Genomic DNA, 18223 nt, shown 5'->3' with positions numbered 1-18223 from the left:
AGGAGGGGAATAGAGCTCAACAGCTTCCATGGCTCTGATACCATGAAAGTTGAGGGAAGAAGCTTATGAAAACAACTTTTATATTTCTTGATTCTTGAGTTCTTACAAAATGGTGAATACAAACTTATATAGTAAAGGCTAAAACCCTAGAGTTGCTTCCACATGTATTCATCTGCACTCTCCAATCGATCCAAGGGCTGCAAAGGAGTTCCTCAGTTCTGGACCACATCTCAGAGTCGTACATGACATCACACTCTGCTTTTCTCTTCTGTTCTCCTCTTTAACTCTCTTCTTATCTTTTGTCAAAGTAACCGTTGAGAGAGTTTGTTGGGCTGGAACCACTTGAGCTTGTATGGGCTTTGCGAGTTGGGCTGGATCTTTGGCAGCCTCAGGTTTGGTGAGCAAAACGGGAGCGTTTTGAGCTTCTTCTCTAGCTTCGCTAATGAAGGCAACTTCATGTTCAAGAACACGTACCAGAACATCTTCAGCTTCAACCAAAGCTTCCCCTGAGGCATTCTCCAGACAACGTTCAGCAATATTCTTCACAGATGAACAGTACTGTCTAAACCCGTCGTTGCCCCACCGATTGCAAGCTCCGGTAAGCTCCCCCGGAGTTTTGTTCCCATTCTCCAAACAGTGAGCAAAGCTCTCTTGATACACCGCTTCTATCGCCCAGAAAGCCGTCATCACCACCCCATACTCCACTTCACTACTCATCAGACCTTCAAGAAACCTTTTGAACAAACCACAAAAAAAAAAAAATGCTCATCGAGAATCTCTCAAAAATCAAGAATTAACTTAAATCGAATAACTACCTGCGATATTCTTTATTCGCCTTTTGAGCCACAACGGTCGAGAAGTCAACGCCCCACTTCGACCCTTCGCTTTTAAACCATTCGATCTCATCATTCAACGACGCTAAACCACCGAGAACCACTTCCATGTCGGAAGTCTCGCCGGATTCTTTGCCGGCTCTGATCAGAACATTCGCTACAAACGGCGCGAACTCCCTCACGAAGAGGTAGTCTTGCCCCTGCCACCAAAATGAAGCCGTTTTAAACATTCTTCGGTTTCATTTCATCAGTAAGTTAACAGTACCAGCCAAGTTTTGAAGGAGGAGAGATCAACGGATCCGTCGAGGATGGAGATGACGAAGTCATGGCGTGTAGCCGCCGTGTATAACGAATGGTGTTTATCAAGCCACGTGTCGATCACCCCTCTCTTCTCCGGTTTCTCCATCGAAGTTGCTGCTTCTCACAAGATTCTTCTTCACCGATCAATCATCCTCGTCTCCCCCGCCAACAGTTGACTCTTTCCTCTGTAGCGTACATGTCTTATTGGGCTTTAAGGTAAATAGCCCAAGGCCTGTTAGATTTAAACTATATAACGGCAGTTATGTAATGACACGACAGAAGAGCGCTTGTGACGTGGCAATTTCTGAACCTTTAAGATTCTGTCACCGTTTGATCCAGCGGGCAGTAAAGACACGACCGAAGAGTGTTGCTTACGTGGCAATTTTTGAACCTGTTATTAAGATGCTGTCTGAAAGAGTGATGACGTGGAAACTGTTTTTCGAATTATATTCAGTTGTCTTTCTCACCCTAAGCATTGGCAACCTTCGTTGTGTGGTAAAGTCACGGTCTTTTTGTATAACATTTATCCTTAGCTGTTACGTTGTTTTCCATGTGGTCGAAGTAGAAATTAGTTCTTTGCAGTTTCAGACTGCTTTGGTGGCTCTCATTGCCTTCTTCATGCCTACAAGCCCCACTGGAGCACTGGGATCAGACGATTATCCAAAAGAAGAGTGACGTACACTAGCCATTAAATCACGTGATGCATGCACCACCCAAGTATGGCTCTCCTGAACGTCAAAAAAATATTGGTCGAGAGGTTACTCTCCTCTAGACATCCTTCAAATTGTCTACCACTATGCAGCATAATGTTCTGGTTACTATATCTGAATTTGACTAGATTTCATGTTGATTTGATGTAGCATCATGTCTTTATAAGCGATAGGAATGGGTGATGTGCTTCATCTTCCATTTTGGAAGAAACTTATAGTAATCGTGTTCGTGTCCTTTTAATAAACACAGATTCATAATTATAGCTGTTTGCTTAATCTCTAAAGTGTTTGCTTTATTGAGTTTCAGAATTTTTAAGTCTGTATATAATTCAAGGGCAAGAGAATGCATGTTATATGTGTTTGTTTTCTATATGTATCACAGTACAGAAACACATTACTTTGGTGTGTGATCCAGAAGGTGATCTCACCTGTGTACAGTAGGTTTTACTTTTTAGTTACTACAGAAAAAGTAGTTTCCTACTTTGACTGCCCAGAATATAAAAATGTTAAAAGTTACTGAATATATATAATCATGTTCAGAGTTAATAAGGAAAAAGTTAGCTGAAACATTAGTTGATCATAAACTAAGTACCTACTATTAAATATTAATGTAGTTTAATTGTTAGGGATTGTAGTTAAAACAAAATATAAAAACGGTAAGTTTGAAGTGTGTCCTTTTGCCACATCAGGGATTTTCAGACACTAAAACGAGCATTCTGCTTTTACGTGTCTGAGAAGTCAGTTTTTAAAAAGCTCTTGTGTCTTTTATGCTTACCATAGAAAGACAAAAATTTCAACGGAAGTAATCAGTTTGACTATGACGCTTGTTTCGAAAATAATGAAAAATGTAAATATACTTTGAAAAGAAATAAGGAGACATACTTTTCTCACTTACCATTACCAGAGAGAAGCGGAGAGAGAGAGAGAGAGAGAGAGAGAGAGTGAAGAGTTTTGGGGTTCGAGAGAAGAAGAAGTGTTAAAGGAGAGACAGAGAGATGGTGTGGAACCGTGGTTTTGGACAGGTTAAGGAAGAAAGAAAGACGTTGAGCTTCTTCAAGATATTCCAGAGTGCAGATTTATCCTCTGAATCCATGGTAACTCTGTTCTAAACCTCTTCCTTGTCCTTTAACTTTGTGAGTTTCTTGACTACCCTGTTTAAAAACCAGATTTTTTGTTTTGGGTTTAGTGGGTTTCAAAGTTAAAGATTCAATCTTTTGGGTGGTGTCTTTGAAACTGTTGGATCTCTTAGTCTTTACGTTGCTTTACCTCATTGAAGTGTCTTCTTAGTTTGTTCACTCTTTGCTTTAGGTGTCAACTTAGTGTTGCTTTTCTCGTTTTCTTGTTCTGTTTTGTGACAAGACCAACTTGAGGATTAGAGTTGAAAGGTTGAAACTTTAGCATTCAAGTTCTTTGATATAACCTGACAAGAACGTTAACTGTTTTTTTTTTTCACATTCTTTTCATTTGCATGTTGAAACCAGAGAGCGTTTCCTTACGACTTCATGATGAATGTCTCCAAGGAAGACTTCTCCAACAAGATGGTGATAAGAGCGCAGTGGGGAGGCTCATGGGAAGTAGACATCTCCAAGAACCCTAGGTTCTACTACATGGAGAAGTCCGGATGGAACCAGTTCGTGACCGACAATGCTTTGGGAGCAAACGAGTTTGTGACCTTCACTCACAAGGGACTAATGTGCTTCGATGTCAACATCTACAGGAAGAACGGCAAGGAGATTCTTGTACCTCAAAAACCCCACACAACGACTCCATTTAGTAAGCTTTTTTTGTCTTTTGATTCTTTGTTGAAACATATGAGATTATGAAAGAAGAAACCAACTCGTTAAAATGATGGTGCAAACAGGTGGGATCAAGAAAGAAGAAGGTGAGAGGAGCTACAAAGATGTGAAGAACGAAGATGAGTCCATGGGAGGAGGAGTTGAGCTCGCTGCTGAGGCCAAAACAGCCAAGACGAAGAAGAACGCTGTGGAGATAGGTGAATCATCGAGAGGGGCTGCACTTAGAAACAAGAAAGCTGAGAAGATCAAGAAGAAGAAAGCTGTTCCAAAATTCAAAATCACCATCAAGAAATCATACCTCAAGATATTGGTAAAGACTAATACCAAAAACACTCAACAGCCATACTACATAGTCTCTACATTGGTTGATCACGTGAATCTCTGTTGTTGTTGTTGTTTTGCCAGGGAATCCCAAAGAATTTTTATGAGGAGTACATCAAGAATGGGTCTATGGTGTACAAGATACGTCACCCCGAAGGAGAGGGTTCATGGGAGGTGCTTTGCTTGGGGAGGAAGACTCAAACAATCTTCTCAAGTGGATGGAGTCAACTGGCACGAGAGTACCCATTATCGATTGGTGATAGGTGTACCTTTCGTCTCATCAAACCTACCGAGTTCGTCCTCACCTCCAGGAAGGCCAAAGAGGAGATCATTGTGATCGATTGATGAAACAAAATGTTTTAGCTAGTGTCTTGCTTTTCTTATTATCTATGGAGACAATATGCTATCACTTTTAGATTATGTGTTGTGTTTCCGTGTGTGCACTGTTATTTTCCCTAGACTTTAACTTGGTGTTGTCTGTTTATGAAGTTAGCTTGAGACTTTTTAACTTGATTTCTCTGTTTATGAGTTTACGATCAATGATCAAAGAAGCAAAAGACTACAGTATTTAGTATAAATGTAGACGCTAAAACTCTTAATATCTAAAGTTTTGTTGTTGACAAAAAAAAAATATAAGAATTTGTTAACCGAGGATTTTTCCTATTTTAAAGGAAATCAATTTTTCAGACAGAAAATATGATCTTTCGGTTTTAGTTGACAATACAATTTTATGAGTTTGATGTGAAAACATAATTATGATTTTAGTGGGTTAAATTAATTTTAGGGGTTTAATGGCAAAACGGCAAATTTATTATTTCCAAAAACTTTTATTTTTTGGAAATAATATAATTTTATAATTTTAGCAGAAAACATAATTATACAATTTTGGGGAAAATATAATTTCACAATTTTAACGAAAAAAAAATAATTTAACGGTTTTTGATGGGAAGTGTTTAACATTGTAAGAAGCGTTGTTATATAATGCATGTATGTGTGGTGTGGTGTATATGTGTGTTTGTTTTCTTTATGTATTGTAAAAACACATTACTTTGGTGTGTGATCCAGACTGATCCAGAAGGTGATCTCATCTTTGTACCATAGTTTTCTACTTTTCAGTTTCTACAGAAAAAGTTTCCTGCTTTGACTGGATGTAAGATCAAATTTACTAATAAAAAAACTAGCTTGATCACTTTTTTCGGACAAAAAAACTAGCTTGATCATAAACAATTATTAAATAGTAATATTAGTTTTATTTGTTGGAGAGTGTAGAAAAAAACAAAACGTAAAGAAGGGTAAGTTTGAAGTGTGTCCTATTGCCACATCAGGGATTCTCAGGTACTCAAATTGGCATTTGATTTTGCGTGTCTGTGTAGTCGGGTTTAACAGCTCTCTTTGTGTCTTTTATGTTTGACTACAGACGGATGCTTTTCACAGTTATAATGAAAAAGGTAAAACACTTTGAAATGGAATAACGAGACATACTTTTCTCACAATACCAGAGATAGCCATAGAAACTAGAGAGAGAGAGAGAGAGAGAGAGAGAGAGGTAGAGTGAAGAGGTTTTAAGTTTAGATAGAAGAAGAAGAAGTGTTGAAGGAAAGACATAGAGATGGGGTGGGACCGTGGTTTTGCTCGGGTTAAGGAAGAAAGAAAGAACTTGAGCTTCTTCAAGATATTCCAGAGTGCAGATTTATCCTCCGAATCTATGGTAACTCTGTTCTAAACCTCTTCCTTGTCCTTTAACTTTGTGCAGATTTCTTGATAACTCTGTTTCAAAAGCAGAGTTTTTTCTCTTGTGGGTTTCAAAGTTAAAAGATTCTTCAATCTTTCCAGCCTTTAGGTTGCTTTGTCTCGTTTAGGTTACTATATATGGATCTTTTCTCTCTGCTTTTCTCGAATTCTTGTTCTGTTTTGTGATAAGACGAACTTGAGGAATTATAGGTGAAAGGTTTGAAACTTTAAGTCTTTTGATGTAAACTTGACAAAAAAGTTAACTGTTTTTACGTTCTCTTCATTCCATGTTTCAAAAAGCAGAGTCTTTCTCTTTGTGTTGAGTTTGTTTCAAGTTAAAGATTCAATCTATTGGGTGTCTTTGAAACTGTCGGAATCTCTTAGTCTTTAGCTTTGATTTGTCTCGTTATGTAACTAAGGAAGTGTCCTAGTTTGTTCACGAACTTGATGCTTATAGTAGTTTTACGTGAAAGGTCAAAACTTTAGCCTTCACGCCTTTGATGTAACTTGACAAGAAAGTTAACTTGTATTTGCATTTTTTTTTCAAAAATCAGAGAGCGATGCCTTACAACTTCATGAAGAATGTGTCTAAGAAAGACTTCCACTACAAGATGGTGATAAGAGCGCAGTGGGGAAGCTCGTGGGAAGTAGACATCTCCAAGAACCCTAGTTTCTACTACATGGAGAAGTCTGGATGGAACCAGTTTGTGAGCGACAATGCTTTGGGAGAAAACGAGTTTGTGACTTTCACTCACAAGGGTTTAATGTGCTTCAATGTCAACATCTATGGGAAGAACGGCAAGGAGATTGTCACACCTCGCAAACCCCAGACAACGACTCCATTTAGTAAGCTTTGAGTTTTAACTTATTTTATGAAACAGATGAGATTATGAAAGAAGAACCAACTCGCTAACAATGATGATTCAAAATAGGTGGTGGGATCAAGAAAGAAGAAGGTGAGAGCAGCTACAGAGATGTGAAGAAGGAAGATGAGTCCACGGGAGGAGTTGAGTTGGAAGAGGAAAAGAAGAAGGCTGCTGAATCCAAAACATCCAAGAAGAAGAGCAAGAGCAAGAAAGTGGAGAAAGGTGAATCTTCAAGAGGAGCTGTGCCAAAAAAGAAGAAAGCTGAGAAGGAAAAACCATCCAAGAAGAAGAAGAAGATCAAGAGAAAGAAAGTCAAGAACGGTGTTCCAGAATTCAAAATCACCATAACGAACTCATACCTCAAGTTCCTGGTAAAGATCAGATACCAAAAGACTAAATAAACAAACTCAATAGTAATACTGTAACGTCTTGATACGTGAATCTTTCTTTGATCAGGCAATCCCAAAGATGTTTGAGGAGGCGTACATCCCAGATGAGTCTAAGGTGTACATGATACATAACTCGGAAGGGAAGGGTTCATGGGAGGTGCATTGCTTGGTGAGGCAGACTCGTACAATCTTCTCAAGTGGATGGAGTAGACTCGCACGTGAGTACCCTTTATCGGTTGGTGATAGGTGTACCTTCCACCTCGTCAAACCTACCGAGTTTGTCCTCACCTCTAAGAAGGCCAGAGAGTAGATCACTGTGATCGAGTGATAGAAACAAATGTTTTAAGTGTCTTGCAGCTTTCTTATATCTATGGAGACTATATGATATCGCTTTAGTTTATGTTTTGTGTTTCTGAGTTTGTATTGTCACTTTAAAACTTGCTTTTCTCTGTTTATGAAGAGACTTTAACTTGCTTAATCTGCTTATGTTTCCCCAATGATTAAAGTAGTTAGTAAAAACTGTTGACATGATTGAAAAGAACAATACAAACTAGTTGGTCCAAAACTGAAAAAGAGAGCTTTATTTATAATAGAAGGTTGAGCATAAAAGGTGCACAACATAAGCAACATAAAACCAGTTTTCATGTTCTCTAAGCAAATGACGTGAAGGTCAAGACAAAGCTCAGGGGTGAGCCTTCACGACGGTTACAGGGCATGCCACATTGTTAACAACATGGTTGCTAACACTTCCCATTATCATTCTGCCAAAAATAAAAGAATGATCCTTCTTATCAATATGTGTAATTTATTTTTTCACTTCAAACCAATGTTTGGGATCTTGAAAAAAGATGGAGAAAGAGGAGAAATATTTAACCTCTTAAGGCCACCAAGGCCTCGGTTACCGATGACAAGGCTTGATAGAGGAATGTGTTCAGCAGCTTCACATATCTTCTCACGAGGATCGCCCCAATATATCTTCATCACTACTGTGATCTGCATCATGTTTCACAATAACAGTTGATCTTGAAGTTAACAGAAACCAAATTAACACTTAGTCTTAAAAGAAAGTTTCATTCATATGGATTGATATATGTTTTTTTTTTGTTTTTGTCACAAACTCACAAGGTCACAAATAGCTTTGCATGAATTTTATGGACAATTCTTGCAACTACTATATCCATCCAAGAAGGGAATCAAGAAGCTTACAGATTTCTTCATAGCGGCAGTGTTGGCAATGTCAAGGGTTTCAATATCTGGCGTCACTGCATACTTCTTCATCACGGCAGCTTCAGAGAATTCTTTCAGTGGAATCAAAGCTGAAATATTGCAACACAAAAACAGAGTTCAACTATTAATATGACCAGGAACCATTAGCTCTCATCATGTTCCAGAGACATGCAAAACAAAACAAACAAACAAACAAAAAGAGAAAAAAGGAACACAAATCAAACGATAAATAAGTTTAAGTTTTTTAACAAAAAGATCAGATAAAGGCTAAACAAGCGTACGTGATCCAACGGCCTCCCAGAGCTGCATCTCGCTGACCTCGTAATCCATGTCGTGAGCGACGGTGATGAGGATTAGATGATCGCCATCACGAACGACGTTGTCAATGGCCCAGTTCAGAGCTTTCTTGCTGCACTCCGAGAAATCCACCGCCACTCCGATCTTCCGACCACCACTCTCCTCCATATTCTCTCTCTCTTTCTATGAATATCTTTCACAACGAAAGCTCGATTCTTTATTATCTTCTCTCGAAGACAAATGATGTATCATGTATGTAGGGGGAAAAGGACTATAGCCTAGGGAGACTGAATCCTCCGAAACGCTGTCATGTGATCTGTATGAGTACTGGCCGTTGGATTGATTCGAAAACGATCACAGCCTTGTCTTAGAGAAAATAACGGACAAATTATGCCTATTCCAACGTGAACTTTGTTACAGTACATATTCCATCATAAACTCAATAAAAATTTAAAAAGTCCTCAATCATTTATTCGGATGATTAAATAACTGACATGATATTTTCGTTAAAATAATGTCATTTTGTAAATATTACAAAATTAAAATTTTGAGTTTTACAAACTTTGAATCCACAATTCGAATCTACGTCGTGAAGCCTTTTATCCGCCGAGACGTGGATTAAAAAGGTGTAAAACTCAAAATTTTAATTTGGTGGTATTTACAAGGACATCATTTTAAAGAAAGTGTCATATCAGATATCTAATCATTCGAATAAACGATTGAATAACCATCATTGTGATGTTGGTTAGAGAAGCGATGTTATCCCCACAGATGTACCCCTCAGTACATGATCTTGTGGGATCTATACACGTTCTGCTAGAGTCTCTTTATGGGTGGCAATGTACTCACGTGGTGGAAGGCCGTAATAAGCCAGTGTCTGATATTGCCTGGAGTGTCATAAAAAAAAAGGCTCTTATCTTATATCGCTCGTGGGGGTTCTCGTTGGCTGCAGAAGTGCTTAACTGCGGAGGCCATGTGTCGGTGATATGCTGTTGCAGAGGTGATTAGTCTACCTGTTCTCAGGCCTCGACTTCTGCAATGTTTCGGATGTTCTATTAAGTATTTTCTGATACTTTTGTCGTTGTTTTCATTTTGTCTTTATTTAGGAAGGTCTCATCCTTCCCTTGTACGCTGCTTTTCTTTACAATCAAAACATTTCAGTGTTAAAAAAACCCATCATTGTGATCTATATATATATATATATATATAAGTTTAAAATTTTATTGAGTTCATGATAAAATAGACATTATACTAAAATTGAGATGAAATAGGTATGACCCAAAAAATTAGGTTTGAAATATGTCATTTTCCATATTTCACCTAGTAGATTTTATCCATCTTAAGCGACGATGAACAAATCACCATTTCAATATTGATGGTAAACAGTCATAAATATTGTCACGAGCAGGTTTGATATTTTGTGTTTGTTTAATTGTTTTATAGAAAGATGATCAAGAAACTATAAGAAAGTAATTAGAGTTTTACCAGAAAAAAAAGAAAGTAATTAGAGAAAAAAAGAAAAAAAAAGGAGAAAGTAATTAGAAAAGATAATCACCATCCTTTTCTCAATTACGTTTACCTTTCATAGTATTTAGACAATGAAACAAACTGAAACCAAACTGAATGAAAAAAGTACGATTTGAATTAGTAGTACTAATGATGCGAGTTAGATTCGATTAAATGGTAGATGTCCTTAACATTTGACCACTCCAGGGGCTTCCACGCGCCACGGCCCAGAGGCCACGTGCGCGCACTAGAGAAGAATAAAGCATACATAGCCCACGTGATATTGAGCCAAACTCTTTGGATCTTTCTCCCTCACAACACGCAAACTACAGGTTTGGGTTAAATTGACAAATAGTAAAACCTTTAGGGTGATTTCTAAAATAAATAATAATATTTAACATGGACAAAACTCAATCAGGAAAAGACAAAAGACGCTGACACTCCCTCTCTCTCGGACACACCTCGCCTCTTCTGCTTCAATTTCTACCTTTTACTATCCTCTCACTGTCTCCGATCCCAACTTCCCATCCTTCTCCCCCCCACCCCCTCGAAATCTCACTTCTTTTTTTTTTTCTCGGGAAAATCTTTATTTTCTCAGAAAGATTTTAAATGATTTCCTCGGTTTCAATTATCTGCAGAATTTCGAGAATAATCCCCCCAAAAGTTTCTCTCTTTTTTAATAGAATCTGACGTAATCACCAAAATCTAGAACCGCCCCAGATGAAAAGTTAACTCCTTTATGTCCATGGGGACCTCCAGCTTTCATATACTCATCATTTGACGCTGAGTCCATCCTCCATCACTAACAACAAACTACCCAGCATGTTTCAGGTGTCAGCGGCGCCGGCCGTGGCCGTCACCACACGGAGTCAATGAGCAAAGCCATACAACAACAGTACACAGTCGACGCGAGACTCCACGCCGTCTTCGAACAATCAGGCAAATCCTTCGACTACTCAAACTCCCTCAAAACGACAACGTACGACTCCTCCTCCTCCTCCGTTCTTGCCGAGCACCAGATCACCGACTATCTCTCGACGATCCAGCGCGGCGGCTACATACAGCCTTTCGGTTGCATGATCGCCGTCGAAGAGCCCACCTTCGCCATCATCGCCTATAGCGAGAACGCGCGGGAGATGCTAGGCCTCCTCCTCACTCCCCACTCAGTTCCCATCCTCGCCATGGGAGCAGACCTCCGCTCTCTCTTCACCCACTCCAGCTCTCTCCTCCTCGAACGCGCCTTCTTGGCTCCAGAGATCACGCTCCTCAACCCGGTCTGGATCCACTCCAAGAACACCGGCAAGCCCTTCTACGCGATCCTACACAGGATCGACGTCGGAGTCGTCATCGATTTAGAACCATCCAGAACCGAAGATCCGGCTCTCTCTATATCCGGAGCCGTGCAGTCGCAGAAGCTCGCTGTTCGCGCCATCTCTCGGTTACAGTCTCTCTCCACCGGTGGAGAAGAAGACATCAAGCTTCTCTGCGACACCGTCGTGGAAAGCGTCAGGGACCTGACCGGATACGACCGTGTGATGGTCTACAAGTTTCACGAAGACGAGCACGGAGAAGTTGTTGCAGAGAGTCGGAGAGAGGATCTAGAGCCTTACGTCGGCTTACATTATCCCGCCACTGATATCCCGCAAGCGTCGCGGTTCTTGTTTAAACAGAACCGCGTCCGGATGATCGTCGATTGTCACGCTAAACCGGTTCTCGTGGTCCAAGACGAAAAGCTGACTCAGTCTGTGTGTTTGGTTGGCTCTACTCTTAGAGCTCCTCACGGTTGCCACTCTCAGTACATGGCTAACATGGGGTCTAATGCCTCTTTAGTGATGGCGGTTATAATAAACGGTAACGAAGAAGATGAGAGTGGGAGAAGCTTTACGAGGCGGCTTTGGGGTTTAGTCGTTTGCCACCACACCTCCTCTCGCTGCATACCGTTCCCTCTGAGGTACGCCTGCGAGTTTCTGATGCAGGCGTTTGGTTTGCAGCTCAACATGGAGCTGCAGTTAGCTCTTCAGATGTCGGAGAAGCGCGTGTTGAGGACGCAGACGCTGTTATCCGACATGCTTCTGCGTGACTCTCCCGCAGGGATCGTCACGCAGAGTCCTAGCATCATGGACCTGGTGAGATGCGACGGCGCCGCGTTTCTCCACCGCGGGAAGTACTATCCTTTGGGCGTTGCTCCGAGCGAGGCTCAGATAAAAGACGTTGTTGAGTGGTTGCTTGCGAGCCACGCCGGGTCGACCGGCTTGAGCACTGATAGTTTACGCGACGCCGGGTATCCGGGTGCGGCTGGACTAGGCGATGAGGTGTGCGGTATGGCGGTCGCGTGCATCACGAAGAGAGATTATCTCTTCTGGTTCCGTTCCCACGCGGCTAAAGAAGTCAAATGGGGTGGCGCTAGGCATCGTCCTGAGGATAGAGACGATGGGCATAGGATGCATCCTCGCTCGTCTTTCATCGCGTTTCTCGAAGTTGTTAAGAGCAGGAGTCAGCCGTGGGAGACTGCGGAGATGGACGCGATTCATTCTCTCCAGCTGATTCTGAGAGACTCTTTTAAAGAAGCTGAGGCAGATGGTGCGGTTCAGAGTTGTGGAGGAGTAGGTGCGGTTGCGAGAGAGATGGTTAGACTCATTGAGACAGCAGCTGCGCCTATATTCGCTGTAGACTGTGGAGGACGTGTGAATGGATGGAACGCTAAGATTGCGGAGTTGACTGGTCTCTCTGTTGAAGAGGCTATGGGGAAGTCTTTGGTCTCTGATCTAATATACAAAGAGAATGAAGAAACTGTTGATAAGCTCATTTCTCGTGCGTTGAGAGGTATATTTATTCAGGTTCTATAACTATGTTTGCATTAGTATACACATTAATTTTGATTGGCATTTTTGCAGGGGAGGAGGACAAGAACGTGGAGGTGAAGCTGAAGACTTTCAGCCCTGACTTACAAGGGAAAGCGGTTTTCGTGGTTGGGAATGCGTGTACGAGAAAGGACTACTTGAACAACATTGTCGGGGTGTGTTTCGTTGGACAGGACGTTACCGGTGAGAAGATCGTTATGGACAATTTCATCACCTTACAAGGAGACTACAGAGCCATCGTCCACAGTCCCAACCCTTTGATTCCGCCGATCTTTGCGGCAGACGAGAACACTTGCTGCCTGGAGTGGAACACTGCGATGGAAAGGCTCACCGGTTGGTCTCGCGGCGAAGTGATCGGGAAACTGCTTGTTGGTGAAGTGTTTGGGAGCTGTTGCAGGCTCAGAGGTCTTGATGCGTTGACCAAGTTCATGATTGTGTTGCATAATGCGGTCGGTGGTCAGGAGACTGAGAAGTTCCCTTTGCCGTTCTTTGATCGGAACGGGAAGTTTGTTCAAGCTCTGTTGACTGCTAACAAGAGGGTTAGCCTCGAGGGGAAGGTCGTTGGAGCTTTCTGTTTCTTGCAGATTCCGAGTCTTGAGGCTTTAACAGTCGAAAGAAGGCAGGAGACAGAGTGTTTCACAAAGGAGAAAGAGCTAGCTTACGTTTGTCAGGTGATAAAGAGTCCTTTGAGCGGTTTGCGTTTCTCAAACTCGTTGCTGGAAGGTACGGAGTTGAATGAGAATCAGAAACAGTTTCTTGAAACGAGTGTTTCTTGCGAGAAGCAGATCTCGAGGATTGTCACTGACATGGATCTTGAAAGACTTGAAAACGGGTTAGTTTAGGCGTTTGGTTGGAACTCTCTATAAAATGGTTTTTTGATAAGATTCTAAATATTGTTTTCTCATTTAATCAGTTCGTTTGAGCTGCTTAGAGAGGAGTTTTATCTCGGAAGTGTCATCAACGCAGTTGTAAGCCAAGCGATGTTCTTATTAAGGGAGAGAAGTGTTCAGCTGATCCGTGAGATTCCTGAAGAGATCAAATCAATAGCTGTTTATGGAGACCAGACAAGGACTCAACAGCTATTAGCTGAGTTTCTGCTGAGTATCATCCGGTATGCACCGTCACAAGAGTGGGTAGAGATCCATCTAAGCCAAGTTTCAAAGCAAATGGTTGATGGTTCCTCCTCTATCCGCACAGAATTTAGGTACACAGTTTCATTGTTCTCACTGTTCTTCTTTGTCTCCTCATATCCCGGTTTTTGGTTATTGTTTGTTTAGGTGGTAGTTCTGGTTTGATTAAACCGGATCGGGAACTTTTACAGAACCATAACCAGCAGAGAGACTCTGTTTTAAATGTTTTCAAGTTAGCAAAACTAAACTTTGGGTTTCATGAATTTGGTTTCTCTAAATTTTGCGGTTTCAGAATGGCGTGTCCAGGTGAAGGCCTACCTCCAGAGTTGGTCAGTGACATGTTCCACAGCAGCAGGTGGACGAGTCCTGAAGGGTTAAGTCTAAGCGTGTGTAGAAAGATTCTAAAGCTCATGAACGGTGAGGTTCAATACATAAGAGAGTCAGAACGCTCCTATTTCCTCATCATTCTCGAACTCCCATGTTCCTCCTTTATCAACAGCTAGCGGCGACATGATGTTGTTGATGTCATAGGCACTCACACTTATATAAGTTAGGAGAAGAGTTTGTGTTGTATGTGTATGTGTTTGTGAGTCTTAACGACACTGGAGGAGGATAGAGAGTTTTTTTTTTTTTGTTTCCGGTGAGATAAGTAGAGAAGAGGAGATTGGTTTGCGTTTGACTCACCGGAATAGAAAACGTAACATGTACTTATAGAGTCTGTAACACTTTGGTTTCTATTTTGTTTGCACTGTGTATATTTTGATAACTCGAGAGAGAGGCAAACGAATGAAAAGAAAGAAGATATGATCATAGTTCAGGTTACATATATTATAAAAATGGAAATTATCTTATATAATGTGTGCAAACGACATAAGAATTTTCCAATCAGTCTACAATCATTTTAGAGTAGAACAAAAAGAGAGAGAAAACTATTTTGTATAGTGAAGAAAAGAATGGGTCCTTCTTTCTTCATATGTTTTCTTTTTCCAAGCCAAACGGGAGACACGCACAGATTAAGGAGCTCTAAGACTTTTGCTGAAGCCAAACAGGGAGCCAAGAAGTTCCATCAATGAAATCAATGGACAAGAAAGACTCAACTTCTTGTTTGGTAAGTTCTTTGGCCCAATCTGATCTACCTTGTCTCTCAGCACCTGGTCCATGACACTTATACTCCGCATGGTATAAATCCCTGCTCAAATGTCTCAAGAATATTAGTATAAAACATGAACAATAATCTAGTATAAAAAAATAATGGAGACTAACTTGGTTGAGCCGTCGTAGCTCCAGTTGGTCCAACCGCTAGGGACAACGGTCTTGGAAAAGTAAGTCTTGGCAAAGATGACCCGAGAATAAGGTCCTTTGGCTCTGCCTAGGTAAACCTCATCGATTCCGTACACTTTGCCTCTTATGAACACATAACCCGTCTTTTCCTCTGGGTGTTCCCTGTGGTGTGCTGTGATTGACCCATATGGTTTCACCCTCTTGTCCGATATCACAAATATCTCACAATTCTGTAACAATTTTAGAAATTTTCAAAATGTGGTATATTATTGCCGGTCTATATGTTATGTTCTAGAGAATGTTAAAAAACGTACGTTGAAAATGGAAGTTGCACGACCGAAGATGAAGTCGATGGAGCCTTGGATGTAACTCTCGTGGTAGTAATGTCTACCTTTGTTATCAAACAAAGTGTTGTGCAAGCTGTAGAACGCACAATGGTAAAACGCAACTTTATCAGCCGCCACAAACGCTGCCACCGATTGGTTGTCAGACGTGAACGCCTGTCCGACCGGTGCATCATTCTGTATATTCATCACACAAGTTCATTAAGACACAAATGTTACGTACGTAATCAAAATCTACCTTTGTGTTAATACATACCCTGATGCTGATACCAAAAGCAACGAAGTGATTAGCTTCGACTTTGAAAGTGGCTGAAGCAACATTGTCTATCGAACTTTGCGATGATTCGATGACTGTCTTTCCTCTTCCGTTACCTCTCATGAATATGAAAGGCTTGTTCTCTGGAATGTGCACTCTCTCCCTATTTTTCATAAAAGATAAAAAAACATCAAAATTCAAAATAAATGTATGTGACAACAGTAATGCATATAATAACTATAACTTGGTTATATATGTATGTTATGTAGCATGATTGCGCGTATGAAGTAATGTAAAAGGTTAAACCTAAGTAAACGTACTTGTAGATTCCTTTACGGACATGGACGATAATCCAATTAGAGTTACCAACAGGGACAGCATCAATGGCTTTTTGAACCGAAGTGTAGTCTCCCTTCCCTTCAATATCGACGATTATAGATCTATTTGTTGCAATTTTTTCAGTTAGAAGCGGCGCGTCAAACTTCATACTTTCCAGTGCCGATGCGTCCGAACCCCATACGGACATTACAACAAGGGCTAGGAAAAGGACCATTCCTGCTCGATGATCCATCTTTATCTTTTGGGGTTTTTAGTTTTCTTTTTGGAATGGGGATGTGAGAAAGATCTTATATGGTGAAAAAGAGGTTAGATTTAAGAAAACAGGTTTTTAAATTTAGGGTGTTCCGTTGTGTTTGTTTTGTTTTGGGAGGTAAGGGTTTAAACAGGTTTTTTTAGGCAACGGTTATTTTTAGACAACATTTATTATTGATTAATGGGTGAAAACTACTTTGAGTGATATTTCTATCTTTGGTAACAAAGAAATCATCGTGGTATAAATCTTTAATTGTCCACAAAAATATATCTTAAACACTACATACGTATTACTTTTGACTAATTTCGTTTTTTTTTTGTTTTCTTGTATTCATATATTGTTTACTATGTTCTTCCCATTATATTATCATATCGTTTATAATCTAGGATACATCCTCCTTTCACATAACAATATCATTGATTCATCGTCATAAATTGATATTATGACTTATGAAGATGTGTAGTAGACATGCATGCAATGCTCTACACCAGTATTGTTTTAGCTATACAGGTTGTCAACTAGGTGTTAAGTGCTAATCTAACAAAAGTATCTACAAGTACTTCGCTCAATGGCCATGCCAAACTGAAAAACGGCCAAGTTCACCAATTAAAAAACAAATAGTGTATCCGTCAAACTGAATTTTCTTTTTCTTAGCAAGACTTTTTTATCTCTATAAATGAATTAGAAAGAAAGACTTCTACCGGATATTTTATAGTTTCTTTAGAACATACGAAAAGCCAAGAAATGATAATTTTTAATAGAATTAAGCGGTCTCTCTCCATATAATAAAATGCGAAGCATGGTTCGTGCCTTGTTCTCCATAAGTTAGGATTTAAAATTTCAATGTGGGTCAACAAAGAATGGAGGCATGAACTAGCCAGTGTTTATCTAACAGGCGTATGAATCTTTCAAAAGCTAAGGTTGCATACGTTGGCTTGACTTCCACTACTCCACAGCTAGTAGACTTGGACATAGCGAACATCCAATATCTTGAATATAACACACATACTGATGGTTAGGGAAAACTAGGCTCCCACGGGGGGAAGTTTTTACTTGGACATAGCCAACATCCAATAGCTAGTAGACTTGGAAAGATTCAGAAATGTATCGGTTGAAGGAAATAGAGAAACGACTTCTCTTAATTATAGCTATGTCAAACATATTACATCTGAAAACTTATTTGTATAAAAAATTGAAAGATAGAGAAATAGTGAATGAGTATGTAGAAATATAAAAGAATGCAAGCCGCCCCATGGTCGGTCTCCAATATATAAAAACATACACACATATTATATTTTCAAATACCATATGAATGGGTTACTAATAAAAATTTACTAAATAGTTGTATTTTCTTTATTCACCATTTAAGGGAAGAAGATCGCTCTCTTCATCAGACAAAAAAAAAATTACAAGCGGAGAGAGTGCTTTGCTCCTCCACGACCGGACAGAACACGATCGTCTGCTAACGTGCGCCTAAGACTCCTTATACTACGCCTAACCTCTTATCATACGCATCTTCTCTCCCATTAAGACATATACACCACTCTCCCACTCTCCCGATCTAAAAAAAATCAAAATCTCGTTCTATCGGAGTAGTAAGTAATCCAAAGTCTTACTACGGGGTTTAGGAGGAGTGTGTGTTCCCGAGAGATGTTGAATGTCAGGTTCATTCATGAATCTGCTTTCCCTCTGCTTCAAGCCGTTCGGGCGCCGCACCTCCTCCGATAACAACAACAACTCAGAGTCCTCTGGAAGCGAAGGCAAAGACGGACTCCTCTGGTTC

The 18223-nt window shown here is 40.3% G+C and overlaps 6 protein-coding genes across 6 annotated transcripts; 3 read left to right on the top strand and 3 right to left on the bottom strand.

Annotated features, from left to right (window-relative positions):
* Positions 1-60: 60 nt before the first annotated feature.
* LOC130505035 (bifunctional TENA-E protein-like) lies at positions 61-1328 on the bottom strand. The gene is made up of 3 exons (XM_056999641.1): positions 1099-1328; positions 816-1033; positions 61-733 (listed from the first exon to the last, which is right to left on the bottom strand). The coding sequence occupies exons 1-3, from the start codon at positions 1237-1239 to the stop codon at positions 169-171; spliced, it is 924 nt and encodes a 307-aa protein (XP_056855621.1). The 5' UTR covers positions 1240-1328; the 3' UTR covers positions 61-168.
* Positions 1329-2752: 1424 nt separating this feature from the next.
* On the top strand, positions 2753-4453 carry LOC130505034 (B3 domain-containing protein At3g17010-like). The gene is made up of 4 exons (XM_056999640.1): positions 2753-2937; positions 3325-3616; positions 3705-3949; positions 4045-4453. Exons 1-4 carry the CDS (start codon positions 2839-2841, stop codon positions 4303-4305), a joined length of 897 nt encoding a protein of 298 aa, XP_056855620.1. The 5' UTR covers positions 2753-2838; the 3' UTR covers positions 4306-4453.
* A 971-nt stretch (positions 4454-5424) lies between these two features.
* Positions 5425-7410, top strand: LOC130505033 (B3 domain-containing protein At3g17010-like). The gene is made up of 4 exons (XM_056999639.1): positions 5425-5668; positions 6246-6537; positions 6624-6928; positions 7014-7410. Exons 1-4 carry the CDS (start codon positions 5570-5572, stop codon positions 7254-7256), a joined length of 939 nt encoding a protein of 312 aa, XP_056855619.1. The 5' UTR covers positions 5425-5569; the 3' UTR covers positions 7257-7410.
* Positions 7411-7460: 50 nt separating this feature from the next.
* LOC108860653 (universal stress protein PHOS32-like) lies at positions 7461-8773 on the bottom strand. The gene is made up of 4 exons (XM_018634514.2): positions 8455-8773; positions 8153-8262; positions 7821-7939; positions 7461-7707 (listed from the first exon to the last, which is right to left on the bottom strand). The coding sequence occupies exons 1-4, from the start codon at positions 8636-8638 to the stop codon at positions 7629-7631; spliced, it is 492 nt and encodes a 163-aa protein (XP_018490016.1). The 5' UTR covers positions 8639-8773; the 3' UTR covers positions 7461-7628.
* Positions 8774-10434: 1661 nt separating this feature from the next.
* LOC108856665 (phytochrome B-like) lies at positions 10435-14722 on the top strand. The gene is given in 6 exon segments (XM_056999637.1): positions 10435-10703; positions 10808-12799; positions 12871-13669; positions 13751-14041; positions 14260-14446; positions 14448-14722. Coding segments are annotated over 6 exon segments (3327 nt in total). The 5' UTR covers positions 10435-10696; the 3' UTR covers positions 14499-14722.
* Positions 14723-14793: 71 nt separating this feature from the next.
* LOC130505032 (probable pectinesterase 67) lies at positions 14794-16468 on the bottom strand. The gene is made up of 5 exons (XM_056999638.1): positions 16169-16468; positions 15849-16011; positions 15563-15769; positions 15231-15478; positions 14794-15156 (listed from the first exon to the last, which is right to left on the bottom strand). Exons 1-5 carry the CDS (start codon positions 16417-16419, stop codon positions 14991-14993), a joined length of 1035 nt encoding a protein of 344 aa, XP_056855618.1. The 5' UTR covers positions 16420-16468; the 3' UTR covers positions 14794-14990.
* Positions 16469-18223: the final 1755 nt, after the last annotated feature.

This window comes from Raphanus sativus, unplaced genomic scaffold (assembly GCF_000801105.2).
Source record: "Raphanus sativus cultivar WK10039 unplaced genomic scaffold, ASM80110v3 Scaffold1960, whole genome shotgun sequence".
NCBI classification, from domain to species: Eukaryota; Viridiplantae; Streptophyta; class Magnoliopsida; order Brassicales; family Brassicaceae; genus Raphanus; species Raphanus sativus.
The sequence above is the reverse complement of the archived record's forward strand: the minus strand, read 5'-3'. Positions and strand labels throughout refer to the sequence as shown.

Bases quoted from the DNA above. Each gene is read 5' to 3' on its own strand.
- LOC130505035 (XM_056999641.1), bottom strand. From the start codon at position 1,239: ATGGAGAAACCGGAGAAGAGAGGGGTGATCGACACGTGGCTTGATAAA. The intron at 1,034-1,098 runs GTACTGTTAACT...TTTTGGTGGCAG, and splicing joins CCTCCTTCAAAACTTGGCTG to GGGCAAGACTACCTCTTCGT. The intron at 734-815 runs GTAGTTATTCGA...TTTGTTCAAAAG, and splicing joins GCGAATAAAGAATATCGCAG to GTTTCTTGAAGGTCTGATGA.
- LOC130505034 (XM_056999640.1), top strand. From the start codon at position 2,839: ATGGTGTGGAACCGTGGTTTTGGACAGGTTAAGGAAGAAAGAAAGACG. The intron at 2,938-3,324 runs GTAACTCTGTTC...TGTTGAAACCAG, and splicing joins ATTTATCCTCTGAATCCATG to AGAGCGTTTCCTTACGACTT. The intron at 3,950-4,044 runs GTAAAGACTAAT...TTGTTTTGCCAG, and splicing joins AATCATACCTCAAGATATTG to GGAATCCCAAAGAATTTTTA.
- LOC130505033 (XM_056999639.1), top strand. From the start codon at position 5,570: ATGGGGTGGGACCGTGGTTTTGCTCGGGTTAAGGAAGAAAGAAAGAAC. The intron at 5,669-6,245 runs GTAACTCTGTTC...TTCAAAAATCAG, and splicing joins ATTTATCCTCCGAATCTATG to AGAGCGATGCCTTACAACTT. The intron at 6,538-6,623 runs GTAAGCTTTGAG...GATTCAAAATAG, and splicing joins CCAGACAACGACTCCATTTA to GTGGTGGGATCAAGAAAGAA.
- LOC108860653 (XM_018634514.2), bottom strand. From the start codon at position 8,638: ATGGAGGAGAGTGGTGGTCGGAAGATCGGAGTGGCGGTGGATTTCTCG. The intron at 7,940-8,152 runs GTAAGCTTCTTG...AACATGATGCAG, and splicing joins CTGCCGCTATGAAGAAATCT to ATCACAGTAGTGATGAAGAT. The intron at 7,708-7,820 runs GTTAAATATTTC...TATTTTTGGCAG, and splicing joins GGCCTTGGTGGCCTTAAGAG to AATGATAATGGGAAGTGTTA.
- LOC130505032 (XM_056999638.1), bottom strand. From the start codon at position 16,419: ATGGATCATCGAGCAGGAATGGTCCTTTTCCTAGCCCTTGTTGTAATG. The intron at 16,012-16,168 runs GTACGTTTACTT...TATGAAAAATAG, and splicing joins GTCCGTAAAGGAATCTACAA to GGAGAGAGTGCACATTCCAG. The intron at 15,479-15,562 runs GTACGTTTTTTA...AAATTGTTACAG, and splicing joins GTGCAACTTCCATTTTCAAC to AATTGTGAGATATTTGTGAT.